The 22698-nt window shown below is 37.9% G+C and overlaps 1 protein-coding gene across 1 annotated transcript in view; it reads left to right on the plus strand.

Annotated features, from left to right (window-relative positions):
- Nucleotides 1-22698, plus strand: part of DNAH9 (dynein axonemal heavy chain 9) — a 529624-nt gene that overhangs the window by 346061 nt on the left and 160865 nt on the right. The window contains exons 45-49 of the mRNA XM_036755666.1: nucleotides 1963-2125; nucleotides 4746-4869; nucleotides 7945-8087; nucleotides 11534-11695; nucleotides 11965-12198. Coding sequence (XP_036611561.1) covers nucleotides 1963-2125; nucleotides 4746-4869; nucleotides 7945-8087; nucleotides 11534-11695; nucleotides 11965-12198 — 826 coding nt within the window. The remainder of the gene's footprint in view (nucleotides 1-1962; nucleotides 2126-4745; nucleotides 4870-7944; nucleotides 8088-11533; nucleotides 11696-11964; nucleotides 12199-22698) is intronic.

Below are 22698 nucleotides of genomic sequence, written 5' to 3' on the forward strand. Positions count from 1 at the left end.
AACAATAAAAATTCAGTTAAAAAATAAAGAATAAATGAATAGAGATGGAGAAAAGGAAAAAAATAGTATATGCCCATTTTATAAATTTGAAATCATCACTGATTTATGCTAGCAAGCAACTTAGAAATTATTTAGTCCAACTCTAATTTTTTACAAAGGAGGAAATAGAAGCTCAGAGAGAGGTAAAGTGATTTTCCCTGTGTCACACAGCTAGTTAGTATGCCTGTAATTAATTATTCTGCATTAATTTCCCCCACAGGCTTTCTCAGCACTGAGGGATTAGGGCTCAGTGTCTGCAGAGATGGGGAATTTATGTCAGTAATACAGAGCTTTCGTAGGTAGGCTGGATCTTCCAGTTATTGAGAAGAGAGCATAGAGGACATATTCAAATGGATAATGAGTCATTCAAGAGGGCATCCTTATCTACAAGAACAGAGGTAAAAACCAAAGAGTTTTCACTCACAAGGAAATAAGCCATTGAACATGCCCATATCATCTCTGAGGACAGTACTGATATGGCCAGTTGTTGTATCATAGGTGCCTAGTGTGCCTCATGACTTGAGGAAATACGTGAAGAAATGCCTTAAAGCCCAGAACACAGAAGTCAGGAAATGGGGGGTGGGCGGAGGGAATGGCATAGAGCCAGGTCCTCAGAGCTCCTAGGGAAAAATCCTCAGTAATTCATAAGAAGCAACTTCCAATGCCATTCCTAGGAGCACCAAAGATAGAACTGTTGTCCCAGACATCTTGTTTGAGGTAGAGCTGATTAGGTCACTGAATCCCCAGCCCCATCTCTGACTCCAAGAAGCATGATTCATATTATTGGTAGTAGATCAGTAGTAGTACACCAGATGGATAGAGGGTGTCCCAGTGAGGACCTGCTACCTACAGGAGACAGCAAAGCAAATCCTAAAATTGATAAATAGGTTCACTTTTCCACAAATATCAGCACATGATGCAATGGATTTGTTCACTATTAAATCAAATTTTGAACCTAAGCCTTAAAATCCAGTCCAAGATTGGCTCTTCCTCATACTAGTAGGAAAAATAAAAACAAAAAGGAAAACAACTGGAATCTCCAGTTCTCTGTAGCCTTTTTGATAAAATACAAATAGCAGTTCACACTCTGTCTTCAGCCTATTTTTCAGATGTAATTTGCATTGATCCCTTTCAGGAACTCTACATATTCCAGTCAAGCTGACCTCCCTGCCATTCCCTGAAGATTAGCAGTTCTTCTTCCTCCTGTATGTCTTTGGATATGCTGTCCCTGATGCCTGGAATGCACTTCTTTAATTCCACCACATAAACCCTTTGTTGTTGTTGTTATTCAGTCAGTCGTTCAGTGGTATGCATCTCTTTGTGACCCCATGGACCAGAACATTCCAGGCCCTTCTGTCCTCCACTATTACTGGAAGACTGTCCAAGCTCATATTTGTTGTATATGTCTTGGTTTCCTTCAAAGTTCAAAGTGGATGTCATCTCCTATTCTGCCATTTCTGATCTCCGTGCTTTTATGTGCTCTCTTCTCAAATTGTCTTGTATTTACTCACCTGTTTACATAATATGTTTACTCCCGCAAGAATATAAATTCCTTGAGGGTAGATATTATTTCTGTTTTGTCTTTAAATCCTCAGCTCAGTGCCTTGCACATAGTAGATTCTTAATAAGTGTTTGTTAAATTGAGTTATTGGCAGACTTGAAATTCAGCTTCAATGACTCATGATTCCCAGGCTAGTGCTATTCCCACTGTTTCTCAACTGACTTTAAAAAAATCAATGAGTTTTAAATTAGATAAGTTCTTAGACCATTGGGCCCCGGTTATCTCCATCTCTTTTATATGACTCAACATTTAGCAATATATAGAAGAAAAATAAAATCTTCTAAAAAAATAAAAATATATTTTTAAAAAGGTAAATAAAATGTTTTTTGGTTTGTTTGGTTTTTTTTGGTACTTCTCTTTAGTTGCCGTATCAATCGCCTCCTAGAATCCCCAAGGGGAAATGCTTTGCTGGTTGGAGTAGGTGGAAGTGGCAAACAGAGTCTGACAAGACTTGCAGCTTTCATCAGCTCCATGGATATTTTCCAGATCACTCTAAGAAAAGGTTATTCTATTTCAGACCTTAAGGTAAGAGCAAAGTCAAACCAGGAGGAGCATACACATCTCTTCTTCCTACCATCTCCCTTTGCTCAGAATACCTGTTTTTAAAATGTCTATATTCTATAGCAAAAGGCAGCATGAAGTAATGGACAGAGATATGGCCTCAGAGCCAAGGTTGAACCCAGGTATCAGAGTTCAAGTCCCACCCCTGACATACACTAGTTGTGAGACCTTGGTCAAGTCACTTAAATTCTCAATGCTTTAAGCAACTTTCTAAGACTTAAGTTTCAGAGAAGGGGCAAATCTGTATTGACAGAGCAAACTTCCTCATAGATCCAATCCATCTCTCCTATAGTCTACAATTTTTTTTCTAGTTCCCTACTTTCTGTCACACTTCACAAGTCTTTACTACTCTTCTTTCCATGGTTTTCCTTTCTATCGCATGTTTCCCTTTAATGTGACTTTTCTCAATAAGTCAGGTATCAGTGCTTCCAAAGGTTCAAAAAAAAAAAGTAATCTACTACAGAAAATGTAGAGGAAAGGTGTGGTATCCATCCATCAGATTCAGATCTGATCCTGGTGATTCATAAAGGGTAGAAAGTCAACTTTAGTTTAGGGAAGTGAAACCACTAAGAAAAGTTTCTGTCTAGAGCAAAAACAAAGTGAACAAAGGAACAGATGTGCCTGAGTCTTTAGGGAGGGAAGATCCAGTTAAAGAAAACAGCATTGATTAATGTTATATTCATTCAAAGTTCAGCATCTTAGCTCCTATAGTCATTTAGACTAGCTGAAACTTCATATATTTTATATATCATCTCAACAAAGACCTTTGTGGCAAATAGCATTTCCCATGCCAGGAAGTCACAGGAAACTAAGGTATTTCTAGCACATATACACTGTTCCTCAGCCTGGAGTCCTAACAATATGTTTCCTCTGTCTATCAACAAGCTTTTTTTAAGTGCCTATTATGTTCCAGGTACCAAGGATGCAAGGACAAAAAGTGAAATAATCCCTACCCTCAAAGAACTTTTATTCTACTGGGGGAGACATCATATATGCACATATATATGTATAGGAAGGAAGGAACAAAGGAAAGAAGGAAGGGAGGGAGGGAGGAAGAGATGAAACAAGGGAGGAAAGGAGGAAGGAAAGAAGAGAGAGAAGGAGGAAGGAAAGAAAGATGGGAGGGAAATTTTGCTGGGGAAGCACTAACATCTGGAGAAAAGACCTCATGTGTGAGGTGGCACTTGAACTGATCTTTGAGAAAAAGTAGAAGTTTTAACCAGTAACCAGTGAAGGTGTGAACAAAGGACAAGAGGAATTTCTTTGATCCTGGAATGGGGGATAGGGTGGCATTTTGATGTCCAGTTATTATAATGAATGCTTTCAATGACCAAGGAAGCACCCCCATGGTTTGGAAAGCTGTCATTTCGATGGGAGGCTGTTTCAACAATCCGGCTAGCAGCTTCTGTGGAGGTGTAAGATCCACTAACAGACAGCACCCAGAAAGCTGCCAGCACACTGCAAAAGCACAGGTTCTTTTGATCTGCTTAACTAAGGAAAGCTGGGTGAAGGGGTTGACAAGCTTACTTTAATTCAGCATACAAATATCATTCACTTAGTTCAGGGGAAGAGACCAGAACACTGAACTTCAGAGCAAATGACAAACAAATTACAAACATCAACAGACAGACCAAATACAGATTCACAGCTACCAACATCTAGGTTCAGCCCGGGAGCTCAGAACAAGCGCTGGCCCAGAGTCACCCACGCCACCACTGCTGTGGGTAAGAGCTCCAAAGAAAAGAAGGCAAACCCCTGGTTTTATATCTTTTTCAGCATCAGGGGTGAGTCACACACATGCGACTCACCCATGTGACCTAAAATCGTCACAAAGAGGCAACTTAAACCCACGTGGTCTAAGAGCCTCTGATGTCCCAAACCTATCACTCAAACTCATTTGTAAACTAGGCCCTCCCCTGAGTTAGCCCCACCTTGGGCCCCACCTTAGTTACCAATCCACACCCACATAGGTTTTACACCTAGTAGGGTTTTGGGCCTGGGGCTTATCACCTAGTAAGGCTCAATGAAATACACTGAATTACTCAAAGGAAACAAACCAAACTCTTCAAGGGCACTTGTTGAACTAAGTGCTAAGAGCCCATTTTGCTTACCAACACACTGGCCAAGGAGCAAGGATTCTAAAGGCTTATACAGGAATCATAACAACGGTAGTACCTAAAAATGCTGTCTAGTTCAGTTTGTATTCTTCAGTTGGAAGTGAGGACTATGACATTCTTTTAGCTGTACTGTGATGAGACAGATGGGAGTGAACTTTTACTGCACAAAAGTACAATACTAAGCAGTTTATTTCTAAAATAAAATTTTGGGTTTTTTCAATCAACAAAATTGATTTTCTCTCCTTTATACTCCCTATTCCCAACACCTAAAGAAAAAAAAAAGAAAAACAAATCCACCTAACAAATATACATCATCAAGCAAAACAAATTTCCACATTGGCCATGTCCAAAATGAGCAATTTCTTCTTGCCACCTACTGGAGTCTTGAAAAATTTCACACTGGTATAAAGAGGAAGATAAAACAGAAACCCACCATTTCATAGTGTTCTTCATGGCTGTCTCCGCAGATGGACCTGGCCAACCAGTGCCTAAAAGCTGGAGTAAAGAATGTAAGCACTGTGTTTCTCATGACAGATGCCCAAATTGCTGATGAAAGGTTCCTTGTACTCATCAATGATCTCTTAGCATCTGGTAAGAAAACTTAACTATTTCTCCACTGTCTTAACTCCTGAGGAACCAAGCCACTGCATGGGCAGTGTCTTTTGAAAGGCTCATAATGTGAAAGAAATTAATTCAATTTGTTCCATTTGACCCTAGAGGTAACCTAGAAAGATGAGTAGCAACTCCAATAGGACAGATTTCACTTAATATAAAAAGAAATGATGATCAGAACTGTTTAAAAGAGAAATAGGTTGTCTTAAGATGTTCTCCTGATTGAAAGTCTTTAAGCAAAATATGGATAATCACTTTTTGAGTTTCTTGTTCAGAAATAGGTTGGATGAGATGGCCTCCAAGATCTTTTCCAATTCTGAGATCCTATAATTCTTTGACAAGATTTGTACAAAAGAATTCTTTACCTCAGGAATGCTTTCTTTTGAGGGGTTTTTCCTCCCATGCCATTGGAACCAAAGAAAATAATCACTCTGGAAGTAAAAGTCAGAGAATCACAAAAAAAGTCAGGGACTGAAGTTAATTTGGAGCTCCCCAAACAAGAAACAAGCTAAAAAAAATTAAACCAAATGCCAGTCAAGTCTCTCGGAAATAGATCTTTTGGCCGCCTTTCATGACACCTTACTAGTAAGACTTTGTTGGTAAAAAAAAAAAAAAATAGAGGGCCCATCCCCAGGAGATGGTAAGTGGTCACACATATCTCAGATATAAATTAGTAAGGACATGGACCCACCATTGGACATGGACCCACCCTTGGACATGGACTAAGAGAATAGGAATTAATTGAACTGGAGAATTAAATATGAGAACTGTGCTTCAGATTGCTGGAGTTACAAGATATAATAGAGGGTAAGAGTCATGTATCTTGCCTCCAAAGCCTTGGTTAAAAAGTCCCCATTACACTACTAACTGGTGCTGTGACCTTATGCAAATCTCTGAGCCTTGGGTATCTTTATCAGTAAAATGATGAGGTTGGACTAGTTGATCTTAAGATTCATTTGGAACTCTGCATTTTTCCTAAATGGCAGAAATGGGAAGGTTTTTTCCCAACCGTGTTCAGTCCTTGTTTTGTTCACATTCTGCATGTCTGCATGTTTTGTTCTGTATTCGGAAAACATAGCTGGTAAAGATAGTAAAGAAGACTGGAAGAAGATTCTGTAGAGAGAAGATAGGGACTTGAGCAATACAAGTCTACCTAAAACTGTCACGAAAATACTATGACTTGTTCTCTTTTTATTTTTTAATAGTTTATTATTTTTATGCCAGATAACAAGTATTTTTAATCCCTCCCTCTCACTACTCCCCACCTCCATTGAATAATTTTTTTTAACATTCCTCAATATATAGCTTCATAGTCCAGCAAAAAAAATTATGACATTGGCTGTGTCTGAAAATCTATGTCTCTCTCTGCAGTTTAAGTTAATCACTTGTCTGTCAGGAAATTAATAGAATGTTTTAGCTTCTTTCTTTTGAACTCCCGGTTCATCAATGCATTGACTAGAGTTCTAAAGTCTTTCGAAGTTGTTTTTATTGATAATATCATTATTATTGTATAAATTGTTGTTCTAGTTCTACTCACTTTGCTCTGCATCAATTTATATAGGTCTTTTACTCTGAAGCTTTACATTTCATCATTTCTCATGGCAAAGTAAAATTCTATGACATTTATATACCATAGTTTATTTAAGTATCCCCTAACAGAAAGACATCCCTTTGGTTTCTAATTATTGGCAACCACAAAAAAAAGAACTGCTATAAATAGTTTTGTACATAGAGATATTTTTCTTCTTTCTTTGATTTCTTTGGGGTATAAGCCTACTAGTCAGATAGCTGAGTCAAAGGATATGCAAAGTTTAATAACTCTGGTTATGGTTCCAAACTGCTTTCCAGAATGGTTAGACAGCACCACCAACTGTGCATCTAGTATATCTGTTTATCCTTCAACATTTGTCATCCTTGCCAATCTAATAAATGTGCTGTACTTTGCATTTTGCTAATTATTCAGGATTTATAGCATTTTTTAAATGTTATTGATGGTAGCTTTGTTTTCTCCCCTTGAAAACTACCTGTTCTTGTTCTTTGGCCAAAATTTACATATTGCAAAATGGTTATTACTCTTAGATATTCTAATCACTTCCTCAGATATCTTAGAAATGAGGCCTTTATCAAAGAAACTTGTTGCAAAATTTTTTTTTCAGTTATCTGCTTTGGTCTTGATTTTTGCTACTTTGATGAAGGCAAAAGGACAAGAAAGGCTTTTTGCTGTGATGAAACTATCATGAACAAAATGCTTCACCATGGGGCAATTATCAGATGCTGCTTTTAAAAGTATAGGGTGATAATAATTTGTTGAATAAATGAAATCTGCAAGAATGGATGGATGAAAAGATGATTAAGTGCTTGCTACCATGTTCCAAGCAAAGCACTATATTAAATGCTAGAGTTACAAATACAAAAATGAGACAAGGTCCCTCAAGGACCTTAAATTCTAATGGGGAGAATAAAACATATAGGGTAGTAGTGGCCAGGGAAGGGAGCTATGATCTGGGAAACCATAAAGATAGTAACTAGTAAAGCAACAGAACAGTGAACTAACATCCTTTGAAGGGGCAATCTAGTGGTGGTTTCATTACAATACCAAGAGAAGGCAAGTGGGGCAGAAAATGGCAGGAATAAAGATGAAGACACAAGTCCCCAGGCAGTACACAGCCTCAGCTCCTCACAAGCATGGCCTCTAATGATCCTGTTTGAATGGTGGAGCAAAGGCAAAAGTAATAGGCCACAAATGTCCTGGAATAAGAGGAGGACATCAGTTCCAGGGAGTAAACATTTTAATAATCTAGTATTTTACTTTAGGACAAGATTCAAACTATAAGCAAGTTTGTTCATAGAGTTGTATCATATTTGTATGTTACTAGTATCATAAAATTATGTGATTCCTAGATCATATCCTCAACAAGAGAAATGCATTTGGAGTTTGAGCCTAAAATCAAATGATCTGCTCATTGCCATGGAAAAGAATATCTTCCCTGCCTTTGAATGTAGCTGCTGGAGAATGAGTCAAAACCTTTAAATCTGTGATCTCTTTCTTTCCAGGAGAGATTCCAGATCTATACTCTGATGATGAAGTTGAAAACATCATAAGTAACATGAGAAATGAAGTCAAGAGCCGGGGGTTGTTTGACAGCAGGGAGAATTGCTGGAAGTTCTTCATAGAAAGGGTCCAACGGCAACTGAAGGTAAAGGATGTTCTGTCCTACAAGGATTACAAACTAGATATGACTTGAGAGAACTAACTTGGGTGCAGTTCTAGGTACAGTTGTCTTTGCTTATTGGCAATGAGTGTATTGGCCCAGTATCTTCACTATAAGCACAAGTCCAGATGCCTAGAACTTTGTTCCTCCTCACTTCCACCTCTTGGCCTCCGATCCTCCGTCAAGTCTCAGCTAAAGTCCCACATTCTGCCTTTCCCCTTAATTCTAGTGTCTTTTTTCTGAAGTCATCTTCAATTTATCTTTTATGTATCTTGCTTATATGTATGCATATATGTTTGCATATTGTGTCCCCAATTAGACTGTGAGCTCCTTGAGAGTAGAGACTGTCCCCTAGGTGGACTTAGATGTAATAGAGTTTTTGCATAGCATTATTCCTACATTCACTTCCAAATACAACATAGCTATTGAATGAGTCCATGTCTCAGCTTCTGCAGGGATAAGTCCTAAATGGCTTTTCCTCATTCCTTGGGACATTGAATCTGGACTGGCTGACTGCTAAACCCCACTGGACTCCGCTCCTAGCTGGGGTTTGTGTTGAACGCATTGTCCATCTCTCCAAACCACAATGGTTCTCTAGGGTCCCAGGGAGGTATAAACATTCTTCTTTCACTTACCCAGTGTCATATAGGAAAGAACCTCATGTTGGTATGTTCTGTATGTGTAAATGTCCCAAATTTCTGAATTTTACTATATGCTTTGACCATTTGTTCATTTATCTACACATTGCAATTCTGTGTAGGTTCTCCCAAACGAAAACACTAGCTGGCTTCTGCTTTTTATTTTTTTTAACTCACCTTAACTTGGTTAAAATTGGCTGCCCAGCAGAAGAGTAGCATTATGGCCAGGCTGCCAGTGGATGGCCTCTCTCAGTTTTCCTATGGTGATGGTAGGATTCATGTTATTGACTTCTCTCTTTTTCTCTCTCTCTGCTTTGGTGTTGTTGGGTTGTAGGGGACATCTTGTATTTGGCATTCTTACAGAGCAGTGGGACCAATAGTGCTAAGCCCACTGTGGTCCAAGATCTTTCATGTTAATGAGCTGAGAAATAAATATATTGTGCATGAAAAAAATCATTGTCCTTTCACATGTTTGCCCAGTACCATATGGGAAAGAACCTCAAAAGAGTCAATGAGTCAGGATTTAAGAAAGTTCTACATGTACAGGCAAAAATCACAATTGTCCCCAAATAAAAAGTTATACAGATTCAACAAAGAACATTTCACAAAAATTTCACAATGGCTTAATACTTAACAAGTACCTATCTTGATGCTTAAAATGGCCTTCCCCAACCCAAAGGCTATAAAGAAAATAAAAAGACAAAGAAAATTAGCTTCCATCAAGATAAACTCAAAATGGTTACAAGATTTAGATGTAAAGGGTGATATTGTATGCATGTCAGTGGATTTTAGAAGAAACTACCTTTCAGCTCTGGGGATAGGGGGAGAGTTCATGACCAAACAAGAGATAAGGAGGCTTACAGGAGCTAAAATAGATAATTTTGATTACATAAAATTAAGAAGTTTTTGCACAAACAAAACCTGTGCAGCTAAAATAGGAAAAGAAAGTAATAGTAAAAGAAAGAAGTAGAAGAAAAGTAGGAAACTAAGAAGAAGCTTTGCAGTATTTTTTCTGACAAAGATATAGATGTGTGTGTGTATGTATGTATGTATAAATACATATATATGTATATATGTCAAATCTATAAGAATAATAGCCATCCCCAATTGATAAATGTTCAAAGGATATGAACAGGCAGTTTTCAGAGGAAGAAATCAAAGTTATCAATAGTCATATGAAAAAATACTCTAAATCACTAAAAATTAGAAAAATACAAATTAAAACACTTCTAAGGTTCTACCTCACATCCTTCAGATTGGCTAAAATGACAGAACAGGAAAATGACAAACGCTAGAGAGAGTATGGGAAAAATAGGTACACTAGTGCATTGTTGATGGAGTTGTGAACTAGTCCAACTTTTCTGAAAGAAATTTGGAACTCTATCCCAAAAGCTATTAAACATAGAAAACATACTAAACATAAAAAACCAACATCACCACTACTAGGTCTATACCCCAAAAAGATCAAAGGAAGAGGAAAAGGATGCATATATGCAAAAATATTTATAGCAATTCTTTTTGTGGTGGCAAAGAATTGAAACTGAGAGGATACCCATCAATTGGGGAATAGCTGAACAGGTTATTGTATTGTTAATGTATTTTTTGCTTAATTTAAAGACCTGCCCATCCATTAATAGGCCCATGTGACCTGGTTAAGCCACATGGAAGTCTAAGTTACATGAAGCCTGTGGTGGGAGGAGCTTGCTGAACAGGTGGAACAGGAAGGGTGGAACAAGAAGGGTGGAGCAGACCAAAGGAAGTTGGTCAGAGCAGTTAGAGCTGAGGGAGAGAGAGGAAGCAGGCAAAGGCAGCTAGCTTTGACTTTTTGTTTGTGGGAAGGCCTTAGCAGGGTGGTACCCCCTGCATTGTTATTGTGTATGGATTTCTTTGTTGCTGTGATGGATTTGGTTTTCTGGTGTTGGAATTTGGCTTTCTGGTGTTTGATTAAATGTTTTGGTTCTGTCTTCCACATAGAAAATCTGTTATATTTTGTGATTCAGAACTAGGCCAACATATTCATAGTTGCCGTCAGTGCTGTGAATATTGTGTTGGTGATTCAGTTATGGTATATGAATGTGATGGAACTCTGCTGCTATAAGAAATGATGAAGTGGATGGTTTAAGATAAATCAGGCAAGACTTGTCTGAACTGATGCAAAACTGATGAAGTGAGAAGAACCAAAGAATTTAATGAACTTTGTAATGAACTTAGTAACTTTGACCAACACAATAACCTATCACAGTTCCAAAGAACTCATGTTGAAACATGCCATCCACCTCCAGATCAAGGTTTTCAGAGTTTAAATTGAAGCATATTTTTTCCTTCCTTTTTTTCTCATTTTTTTTTCAGAATAGGGTTAATACAGAAATTTGTTTTGCATGACTTCATATTTGTAATGGGTTTTGTATTTCTTGCCTTCTTAATGGGTGGGAGAGGGAGAGAATTGGGAACTAAAAATATAATTACTATTTAAAAAGAAAGAGAGTAGGAATTGTCGTTTGCCTTTCTTTGTATCCTTACAAAGTGTTTAGCACAGTGCCTGGTAAACAATAGATACTTAATAAATGCTTATTGATTTGACCATTTCAAATATGTGCATGCTATGACTCCATGGGAACCATGTTACCTAGGAAGCACATGGCAAGCCCTCAGTTTGGGGGACAGAAAGGCTTGCAAGTCTTTAAAGCTGTTTTTCCATTTTCCAGGTGATGATGAAGCTTGTGGCTATGTCTGTTTCTCTGATTAATATTTCCCTTGTTCCTTCTTCATTCTCTGATACTTCTAAATTCTCAGGTTACACTCTGCTTCTCCCCTGTGGGGAACAAGCTAAGAATCTGCAGCAGGAAATTTCCCGCCATCGTGAACTGCACAGCCATTGATTGGTTTCATGAGTGGCCTCAGCAGGCACTTGAGTCAGTTGGCCTACGCTTCTTACAAAACATGGAGAATATCGATGTAAGTATGGGGACTGAAAGCCAAGCTGGCACTCTCTGAGAACTTTGCCACCTTTGAGGGGAGCTTTTCATTGGTTCTATACAGCAGGATCTTTCCCAGAATTTCCAGGGTAGGGTGACAACCCATGCTATCAGCATGAGGATCTACCCTGCCTAGAATAGAGTTAGAAGGCAATCTACAAGTCTTTGGGAACCATGGAGAATTGGAAGAGGAAGCCATCTGTGTTTATGGTGTGGGGAGCTGTCTTATAATCTTATCTTTTATTTTAGCCAGCAGTAAAGGAATCAATTAGTAAATTCATGGCTTATGTACACACAAGTGTCAATCAAATGTCCCAGTCTTACCTGAGTAACGAACGGCGCTATAATTACACCACACCCAAATCCTTCCTGGAACAGATCAGACTCTATCAGAACCTGATGGTCAAGAATGGCAAAGAGCTGACATCTAAAATGGAAAGGCTTGAGAATGGGCTCCAGAAGCTTCACAGTACATCTGCCCAGGTGAGCAGAATCTAGTAGTTTTCAGTCACTTTAATTTGACTCATTGACATGTCCCAGTTGGATTCAAAGTCCAAGCCTTCAGAGTATCTTGAGATCCTCAAAAGATCCATTAGATCTTGGGAAGTGTAGTCCAGTGTCTCAAGAAGACTGCATAATCTTCCCAGCCAGAGGAAAGACATGATTAATGTTACAATTTTAGACTAGATGGGGATGGGATTAGGAGAACAAGGAAGTTTGAATATCTCTTCATTTGGAAAGAAGAATAGCAGCTGCAGAACAGAGCTGCTGAAGAAGGACACCTTGAATGAGAAATATGGTAAGCATTGAACTGCTAGAAGCTTTTGGTCATAGCTCTACTAATCATATGAAAATCCTGCCAGGAAGATAAGAGATTAGTCTTTTCTGAGGAAATCCAGCTGGCTGGTAAATTATCTCCTCCCTTTTCTATCTGAAATGGTGAAGTAAAGTTTAAATTCTAAGTTTCTCTATCCTTTTGTTAATATGTTCTTACTATTTTGTTAATACTTCAGTTCTGCTTTTTTCTAGATAAAGTTTGTTCTGAATTCAAAGTGAATATAGATTAGGGGATGGCAATGCCTATTGGAACATAAAGTTCTTCTATTTTTATACTTAGGATTCTTTTCTGTGACCTGGTGACTAGAGGGCTAATGGGGGAGATGATATGCAAATAACTATGCATGAATGAAATATGTGTTGTTGTTCAGTTGTTTCAGTCATGGCTGACTCTTCATGACCCTATCTGGGGCTTTCTTGGCAAAGATACTAGAATGGTTTGCCATTTTCTTCTCCAGCTCATTTTACAGATGAAAAAAAAAATGAGGCAGACAAGGTTAAGTAACTTGCCCAGAGTCATACATCTAGTAAGTGTCTGAGGCTAGATTTGAACTCCAGGCTTCCTCTTCCCAATTCTCCATGGTTCCCAAAGACTTGTAGATTGGCTTCTAACTCTATTCTAGGCAGGGTAGATCCTCATGCTGATAGCATGGGTTGTCACCCTACCCTGGAAATTCTGGGAAAGATCCTGCTGTATAGAACTGTATAGAACTGTCCACTGCACCACTGATAAATTGGACATAATGGAAAAGACTTCTTGCAGAAGGTGAGACTTACCGAGGCTTGAAGGAAGCCAAGGAAGTCAGGAGGTAGGAATGAAGAGAGAGAAAGTTCCAGGCGTGGGGGACAGCCAGTGAAAATTCCCAGTCAGAGATGAAATGTACTGTGCCAGGAACATCAAAGAAGCCAGTGTCACTAGACCTTAGAGTGGAAGGGGCCAGGTCATGAAGAGCTTAAAAAAAATCAAAACAGGAGTTTATATTTGGGACAGACAAGAGTGGGGAGATAGACTATAATGAAAGCTGAGCATCACAGAAGCAACATTTTGAACTGTGATGCTGGAGAAGACTTTTGAGAGTTCCTTGGACAGCAAAGAGATCAAATCAATCGGTACTTAAAGAAATTAACTCTGACTATTCATTGGAAGAGGCATCTAGATGGCACAGAGGATAGAGCACTAGTCTTGAAATCAGACTCATCTTCATAAGTTCATATTCAGCTTCAGATATTAGCTTTGTGACCCTCAGAAAGTCACTTAACCCTGCTTGCATCAGTTTTCTCATCTGTAAAATGAGCTGGAGAAGGAAATGACAAACCACTCCAGTACCTTGCCAAGAAAACCCCAGATGGAGGTCACAAAAAGTCAGACATAACAAAATGACTGAACAACAATTCATTGGAAAAGACAAATATTGAAGCTGAAGCTAAAATACTTTGACCACATAATGAGAAGACAGGACTCATTAGAAAATACTCTGATGCTGGGGAAGATTGAAGACAAAAGGAGAAGGGGACAGCAGAGGATAGGGTGAATAGATAGTGTCATGGAACCAATAAATACGAGCTTAGACAGAATTTGGGAGGTAGTGGAGGACCAAAGGGCCTGGCACTCTATGGTCCACAGAGTCAAGAAAAGTTGGAAACAACTGATAAATAACAACAAATACAGACTGTGGAAAGACTTGAGGCAGGACTAACAAGCTGCAGGCTTGTTGCAATAGTCCAGGCATGAGGTGATGAGGGCCTACACCAAGGTGTTTGCAGTGTCAAAGGAGCAAAAGAGAAGTGTCTGAGAGATGTTACCAAAGTTAAAACAAACTCAGTAACTGATTGGCTATAGGAAATGAGATGGACTGAGGAGTCAAGGATGACATGTCCATTTTGAGGCTGGTTCACTGGGAAGATGTTGACATCCTCCATAATAATAGGGAATATAGGAAGAGGGAAGACTTTGGGTGGAAAAATGAGTTCAGTTTTAGACACATTCTTATATAGAGGGTGGCACATTGCACATATTTTCATACTTTTTCAGTGTGTTGATTAACTTTGCTGATTTTCTTTTTCCTTTTCTCTTTAAAGATATCACATGGACATTGTATGACTGTCTGAGAGGGGGAGGGAAACAGGAAAATTTTGCAAAAAAAAAGACATAATTTCATGTAGTAATGAACCCTAGAGATGATGAGAGCCTGAACTAAGTGGATGGCCATGTGAATGGAGAGAAGTGGACAGATCTGAAAAAAAGTTTGCAGAAGTTGAATCAATAAGGCTTGGAGTTTCAAAGATGAGACAGAATGGTGTCCTTGAGAGAAATAATAATAGGAAGAAGGGTAGGTTTCTTGGTAAAGATAGAAAGTATTGTTTGTGACATACTGAGTTTGAGATATCTATCCAGGAGACAAGCTGTTAATTTGGCCATGAAGCTCAGGAGATGTGTGTGTGTGTGTGTGTGTGTGTTTGTGTATGGATGTGTGTTTTATATGTAGATTTGGAAGACATGAACCCAGATGAACAAGAGATAGTGTGTAGGGATAAACCCATAAAAGAATAATAGAGTACATTCACACTTAGAGGGTGACATAATAGTCCAGAAAAAGAGACTGAGACAGGAAACTAGGAAAAAACAGTTTTATGGAAGGACTGTTCAAGGAAAGAAGTAATATATATATATAGACACACATATATACACACATATATACATATATAGACACATGATGTAAAGAAGTGGACAAGAGATAAATGCTATTGGCTTTAGCAAGAGATCATTGGCAACCTTGAAGAGAGTTTCAATCAAGTGGTAGGGCTGGAAGACAGTGCAACAAGTTAAGAAATGAGGGGAATACGAAAAAAGGAGACACACTGTAAATGCCTTTTTCTAAGCATTTGGGTATAAACAAGAGAAAATATATAAAATGATAGCTTCAAGGGATGGCAAGGTTAGGTAAAGGTTGCAGGGAAGGAGCCATCAGTTGAGGACAGTCACTAAAGCAGGCAGATCTTAAGAAGAAAGTAAAAGACATGTTTGAATGAGGTGTTTCCTTGTTATGTCTGGATTTGGGAGTTTCTGCAAAAGTATAAATTTGTGTGTGTAAGATTATATACAAAAGAAGAAGGGAAGGGATAGATTTAGCAGCAACTCATTTAAATTTCCTGTTCTATAGCAGAGGTGCTATACAATGTCCTTAAAGCCATTCTTTCTCTGTAATTTGCTAAAAGTTATCTAAGTCTGGCTGATAGACGCCTTGTTTGACTCTATGGAGCACCTTAAGTTCCATAAAGCCCTATTCACATTGACTGTGATTACTTAGACCTAAGGTCATAAGCCATAGCTGCAATCAACACATACAAAACAACTCCTACTTGAGTTTTTCCAAATCCCTCAAGACTTAAAAAGGAACAAAAAAAATGAGTTTGCTGACTGGAGTGATTATGTGACTCGATCATTTTGATTTACAATTGTGTCTTTGTCCTTGTGGAAATAACCTTCTGCAGCTGAACAAAATAACATCCAACAAGAAGAGTTCTAAGAAGCAGGACTCCATCTGAAGTTAACGCAAAATCTGCAGTGAACACCAATTACAATTAAAGAATATATTAAAGAATAATCTTGTTCTTTTCTTTTTAAATCTAGCATGAAAGAGAAATTATCAGCAGAGCCTAAACCCCAGTTTTATTTTTTTTCTCCTTATACATTTTGCATTATAAAGGGTTTGAATTCATTTGATGTGTTCCAGGAGCTCTAAAGTAATCTTTGACTGTTATATGAAATAAACAGCAGCAGAATGAGAAACACAGTGGTTACTCTGCTTTATAGAGATTTATTCTGTACTGAAAATATAAATGCCCTTTTTACTTTCCAGAAATCAATTGAGACTGATTCTTCCCTTTCTTGAAAGGGCTCCAGCAATAACTTTCCTGGCAATAGTTAAAGAATTTTCCCTTTACTCAAAGAAAATAATTATTTATTAGGCACTGGTGACTCATATACTATTTCTGCTTCTGAGTCACCAGATTCTGCTGGAGGAATACAAAGAACTGAGCTTTGGTCTATTATACATACATACATACATACATACATATACATATATATATATGTACACACACATATATATTCATGCTGTCCAACTTCAAACTGATTCTAGCTGCTATTCATCAATTTCTATTTTTTCATCTCTCATCAACTCCATAGTACTGTTCCATATTACCTAATATCCATATTTATCTCCATATTTGTTTAGTATCTACCACATGAAAGACCCTGAGCTATGAGGTACTATGATGTGATAGGTGCACATCATAGAAAGAGATAAATCTATGATAAGCCCCTATACACTCAAGAAACAAGAATAAAATTATGGAGGTAAGACACAGATATATGAACAGATAACTAACAATAGAGGATTGTGTAACCCAAGTCCCAGGTAAGAGTTATCGGAGTTGAAAGGAGGGAAAACTTATTTCTCTTTGGGATGGGTCAGAGAAGCCTTCATGAAGCAGTGAAATTTGAGCTAGACCTTAAAGAATAAATCGGAATTGGCTATGCCAAAAAAAGCAACTTCTGACCCCGCTTCAATTTTCTCCCTGTTCTAATGCATACTCCACAAGTCCAGCCTTTCTTAAAAGTACAAGTCTGATCATCTCTCACACACACACACACACACACACACACACACAAAATTCAATAAATTCCAGTAGCTATTACCCCTATGATAAATATAAATTCCCTTCATGTTTAAAACTCTTCACAACCTGGTCCCGTCTTACCTTTCCAAACTTCTTAGACATTACTTCCCTCAGTTGACTTGGCAAAGTAACTATACCAGCATACTTGTTCCTTACACACCAAATTACATCTCCCATTGTCATTCTTTTATACTAGCTGTCCCCCATGCCTCCATACCTCCCCTCCCCTCCACTTCATGGAATTCTTCATCTCAAGCACCAACTTCTACACAAGGTCTTTCCTGATCTCCTTAGCTACTATTGCCTCACTTTCCCCCCACCCCATTTTGTGTCTGCTTTGTAGGTGTTTTGTATGTCTTTATATGTGTGTTTCATATATGTAAATATTGTCTTCCCTGTTTGACTATAAGCTTCTTGAGAGCAAAGGTTGTTTTGCTTTTATCTTTCTACCCCCTGAATCTGAGACAATGCCTGGAACATAGTACATATTTAGTCTTGATTGTTTGAGTCAGAAAAGTCTAGGAATAGGCTGAAGAAAAATACTTAGAGACAGGAAAAAATTATATTTACAAAGGAATGGGCTAATGAGTCACAGGACACAGCGAGTAGAACAAGTTAGCTGAAGAAATTGGAAAGGCTGATTAGAATGAGATTATAGAAGACCTTGAATATTGGGCTAAGGATTTTACACTTCATCAAGTAATTAATTAAGAGCTTCCGATCAGTGGAATAACATGAAGTAGTGCTCAATCGAGATTAATCTCACAATAGTATGTAGGATGAGTTGAATGGGCATAAACTGTTGACAAGATAACTACTTATGTAATGATTCAAGCGTAGTGTTTCAGTAGATATGGAAAGGAAAAAATGGATTCCAAATTTTCCCCTCTTCTTAGACTGCCAATTTTTACTTTCCTTCCCATTTGTCCTATTTATGTCTGTAAGCATTTGTAATGTCTCCCAGGCTAGAAACCCTGTAAACATCTTTGGCTCTTCCCTTTCTTTTAAGTCCACTCTCGAATTTTTTCTCAGAATCACAGAAGTTAGAACTGGAAGAAATGGATCTTAATTTTACAGGTAAGGAAACTGAGATCCATGGAGATAAAATCATCTCCCAAAGTCAGAAAGCCTAGAGGCATAGAAAGTGCTGCACGTTTTTAGAAATGGAATACATCCTGCTCTCTTCCACCTGTTCAATTCTGGATCCAGCTCATTCATCTCTGGAATCTGTCTAAGACATATGTATTGATGGACTAACTCAGACTATCAATATAACTATATATTATAATCTGAAAAAGAGACATTCTCTAATCATTTCATTTTTCTTCGGTGGATTCTTTTCTGCCTCCTAAATTCATGCCTCAGGTATCTCCCCAATCCATCCTCCATGAAGATGGCAAAATTATTTTCATTGAGCACAAGCCTGACTGTGTCATTCTCTTCCTCAGTGAACTCTAATGGATTCCTATTGCCTCTAGGATAAATTATGAACTCCACTATTTGACTTTTAAAGCCTGGACTACTGCAGTAGCCTCTCAATTGACCTCTTTGTTTCCAGGCTTTGCCCTCTATGATCCATCCTTTATACAACTGCCAAATCAATATCCTAAGGTACAAATCAAACCATATCATTTCCCTAATCAAGAAGCTTCAGTAGAAGGAAAGATAAAACATAAACTCCACTGTTTGACTTCACAGTCTGGCCCCAACCCATCTTCCTTGGCTTATTACATACACAATAGGCTTCCATACATTTCACTCCATCTTTTGTCTCTGTCTTTGCACAGGTTTTCCCCATGTCCAAAATGAACTGCCTCCTCACTTCTGACTCATAGAATCTCTAGCTTCCTTCAGAGCTGAAGGTCATGCTACCTCCTATAGGAAGCCATTCTGATCTCTGCCTTTCCACAATTCCAAGTGTACTTTTCTTCAAAATTACTTTGTGTGTATTGTGTGTGTGTGTATGTGTGTGTGTGTGTTACTTCCCTCAATAGAATGTAAGCTTCCTTCCAAGGCAAAATATGGATTTTCAATAAAATAGAGGACTTTCAAGCTTTCTCAGTGAAAAGACCAGAGCTAATAGAAAATTTGACTTTCAAACACAAGAATCAAGAGAAGCATGAAAAGGTAAACAAGAAAGAGAAATCATAAGGGACTTACTAAAGTTGAACTGTTTTGTTTACATTCCTACATGGAAAGATGACGTGTATGATTCATGAGACCTCAGTATCATAGTAGCTGAAAGGAATATGCATATATGTATATATACATATGTGTGTCTATGTATGTATATATGTAGGTATGTGTATATATATATATGTAGACAGAGGGCACAGGGTGAGTTGAAGATGAAGGGATGATATCTAAAAAAAAATCAAATTAAGGGATAAGAGAGGAATATATTGAGAGAGGGAGAAAGGGAGAGATAGAATGGGGTAAATTATCTTGCATAAAAGTGGCAAGAAAAAGCAGTTCTGTAGGAAGGGAAGAGGAGGCAGGTGAGGGGGAATGAGTGAATCTTGCTCTCATCAGATTTGACCTGAGGAGGGAATACCATACACACTCAATTGGGTATCTTGCCCCACAGGAAAGAAGGAGGAAGAAGATAAAAAAAGGGGGGATGATAGAAGGGAGGGCAGACAGGGGGAGGAGGTAAACAAAAGCAAACAGTTTCAAAAAGGGACAGGGTCAAGGGAGAAAATTCAATAAAGGGGGATGGGTTAGGAGAGAGCAAAACATAGTTAATCTTTCACAACATGAGTATTGTGGAAGGGTTTTACATAATGATACGCATGTGGCCTATGTTGAATTGCTTGCCTTCTTAGGGAGGGTGGGTGGGGAGGGAAGAGGGGAGAGAATTTGGAACTCAAAGTTTTAAAAACAGACGTTCAAAAACAAAAAAATGTTTTTGCGTGTGCAACTAGGAAATAAGATATACAGGCAATGGGGTGTAGAAATTTATCTTGCCCTACAAGAGAAGAAGGGAAAGGGGGATGGGAGGGGAGTGGGGTGACAGAAGGGAGGGCTGACTGGGGAACAGGGCAACGAGAATATATGCCATCTTGAAGTGGGCGGGAGGGTAGAAACGGGGAGAAAATTTGCAATTCAAACTCTTGTGAAAATCAATGCTGAAAACTAAATATATTAAATAAATTAAATTTAATTAAATTAAAAAAAAAGAATACATCTCTTACCCACATCTAAAAAAAACAACAACAAAAAACAGAATGTAAGCTTCTTGAGAGCAGGGGCTGCTTCATTTTTATCCTTGTGTCCCCCAAACCTAGCACATTGCCTGCTACCTAGTAGGATCTTATTTAATAAATGCCTGATGAGTTCAATTGAATTAGTTAAGGAAGATCATGCTGCAGATGAAGAACTAAATCAATTTAAAACTGTATAGTGGAGGAGTAGGATAGCAAAGAGAATTTTCAAATGCTACTGTTGCCCTCTAAGTTACTCAAACAATGCAGATCTGTGTAGTGGGGAATACTTGTTCAGGGGCCTTTAAAGTGTGTTTACCTTCCAGGGTATGTCTAATGGGGTCTTTGAATGTTTTGTGTTTCTGTATCTGTGCACAGGCTTCTGTGAGACCTCATTTTCTGGTGGGGGAGAGTTGGGGGGTGGAGAAGGAGAAAAGCAGCACCATACACAGAAAAAAAATGTATTAAAGCCACTAACGTTCAGAATAAACAGAAACTCATAAAGAATACTAAAGACAACCAAAAGGGCAATGGGAGATTTCAGCTTTATTGGGGGAGGGTGAAGGAAGAAGATCAAAGAACAAACAGAACTATTGCTCGGGATAGAAGAGACAATAATAATGGCTAGAACAAGTTACCTCATATTTTGTTTGCTTTCTCTGCCAAGGAGAATTACTTTTGAATTGGAAAGGACAGAATAAAAATGGCTAGGTGGCTGAAATCCAATTTGTCCAGAGATAGTAAGAAAATACTTTGTTGCCCTTGACAAGTTAAGATCATCAGACTGCGGCAAACTACATCACAGTGTTCTGAAAGTACCAGCAGATGTGGATGCTGTTGTAATCTTTGAAAGAGTGGAGTAAACATAACAGAAGAAAGGTGGATGTCTTTTTTTATAAAAAGGAAAAGTGTAAAGTTTGTAAATGATAGTTTTTAAAATTACTACTAAAATTATAGATTTTATTGTGCAAATTATAAAATTATGCAAGATTTCTTAGATGATATGACAATACATTAACATTCTTATTTGAGGACTTATTTGAAGACATTGTCTCATTAACATGAGACAATGCAAAAACAGATGTTCATCAAAGATATTTACCACTGTCCAGTCTATATTGAAGAGAAATGACCTATAAATGATTAGGTCCTCCACATGATCCTATTTGTGAATCATACTGTGATGACTGCATTAGGCCCCAGAAAATTGTAAGGCCTTATGATTGAGATCAATAATTAGTACAAAAAGTTTGACTTAACTATCCACACAAAAAAACCACATGGATGAAGAATATCTATTGTGCAAACTGTGATACAAGTTTGAATGGACAATATATTGAATTTGTCTATTAAATAGATAGATGATAGACTGACAGAAAGATTAGTTTGAACAGACACTGCAAATGGATAGTGAGCTGTGCCCATATTTGAAGAAGAGTTGCCTCAATTGCCTTTGGGAAATTATAAAGTTACTTTAATGAACTCAATCTTAAAATAAAGGCCTATGCTTTTAAAGTGAATTTTTTTCAATGTTATATGACTATAACTTATGGAACACTATATCCTCCATATAAATGAAATTGAGGATCACACAAATAGCACTGAAGAGGTATGTGATAGACTTGAATAGGTTGTAATATATTACAAATCAGGCAAAAGAGAAGAGGAGGAAAGCATGACATCAAAGAAATGTATGAGGAAAGAAGATAAATTGGTCATGTCATGAAAATGAGAAATGACCAGAGGATATCCTATGTGCTACACTGGCATTTTTTTTGATGTCAAGAGAAAACAAAGGAAGCTCCTCCTATGATAAACTCCTAAGAGGCGGTGGAAAAGAATTGCATGGGATGGATAGGCATAGACAGATGACGATACACATCACTGAAGGGAATACTCATATCAATTACAGATTGATCACAGGTCTATTAATATTTGGAGGTTATTAAAGGAATGATTTATCAAGTCCTAGAAAAGGGAATTAAGTTCACTAAAAGCCAGCTTGGTTTCTTCAATACCAAGTCCTGTCAGCTAATTTCATTTCATATTTTTTGGCAGACTTACGTTTCTCACATATCAAAGAGATGATTTAGATAAAGTTTACCTCAATTTTAATGAAGCAGTTATCAAGGTCTCATATTATTCCTGTGGACAAGTTGGAGAGAGTTGTGCTAGATGACAATATACATGGGAATTTTCAAAGCAGTTTCAATAGCTGAACACAAAGAGTTAGTGGTCCAAAGTTAACTTGAAGTCTCTG

Source organism: Trichosurus vulpecula, chromosome 4, assembly GCF_011100635.1.
Source record: "Trichosurus vulpecula isolate mTriVul1 chromosome 4, mTriVul1.pri, whole genome shotgun sequence".
In the NCBI taxonomy this organism is placed as follows: domain Eukaryota; kingdom Metazoa; phylum Chordata; class Mammalia; order Diprotodontia; family Phalangeridae; genus Trichosurus; species Trichosurus vulpecula.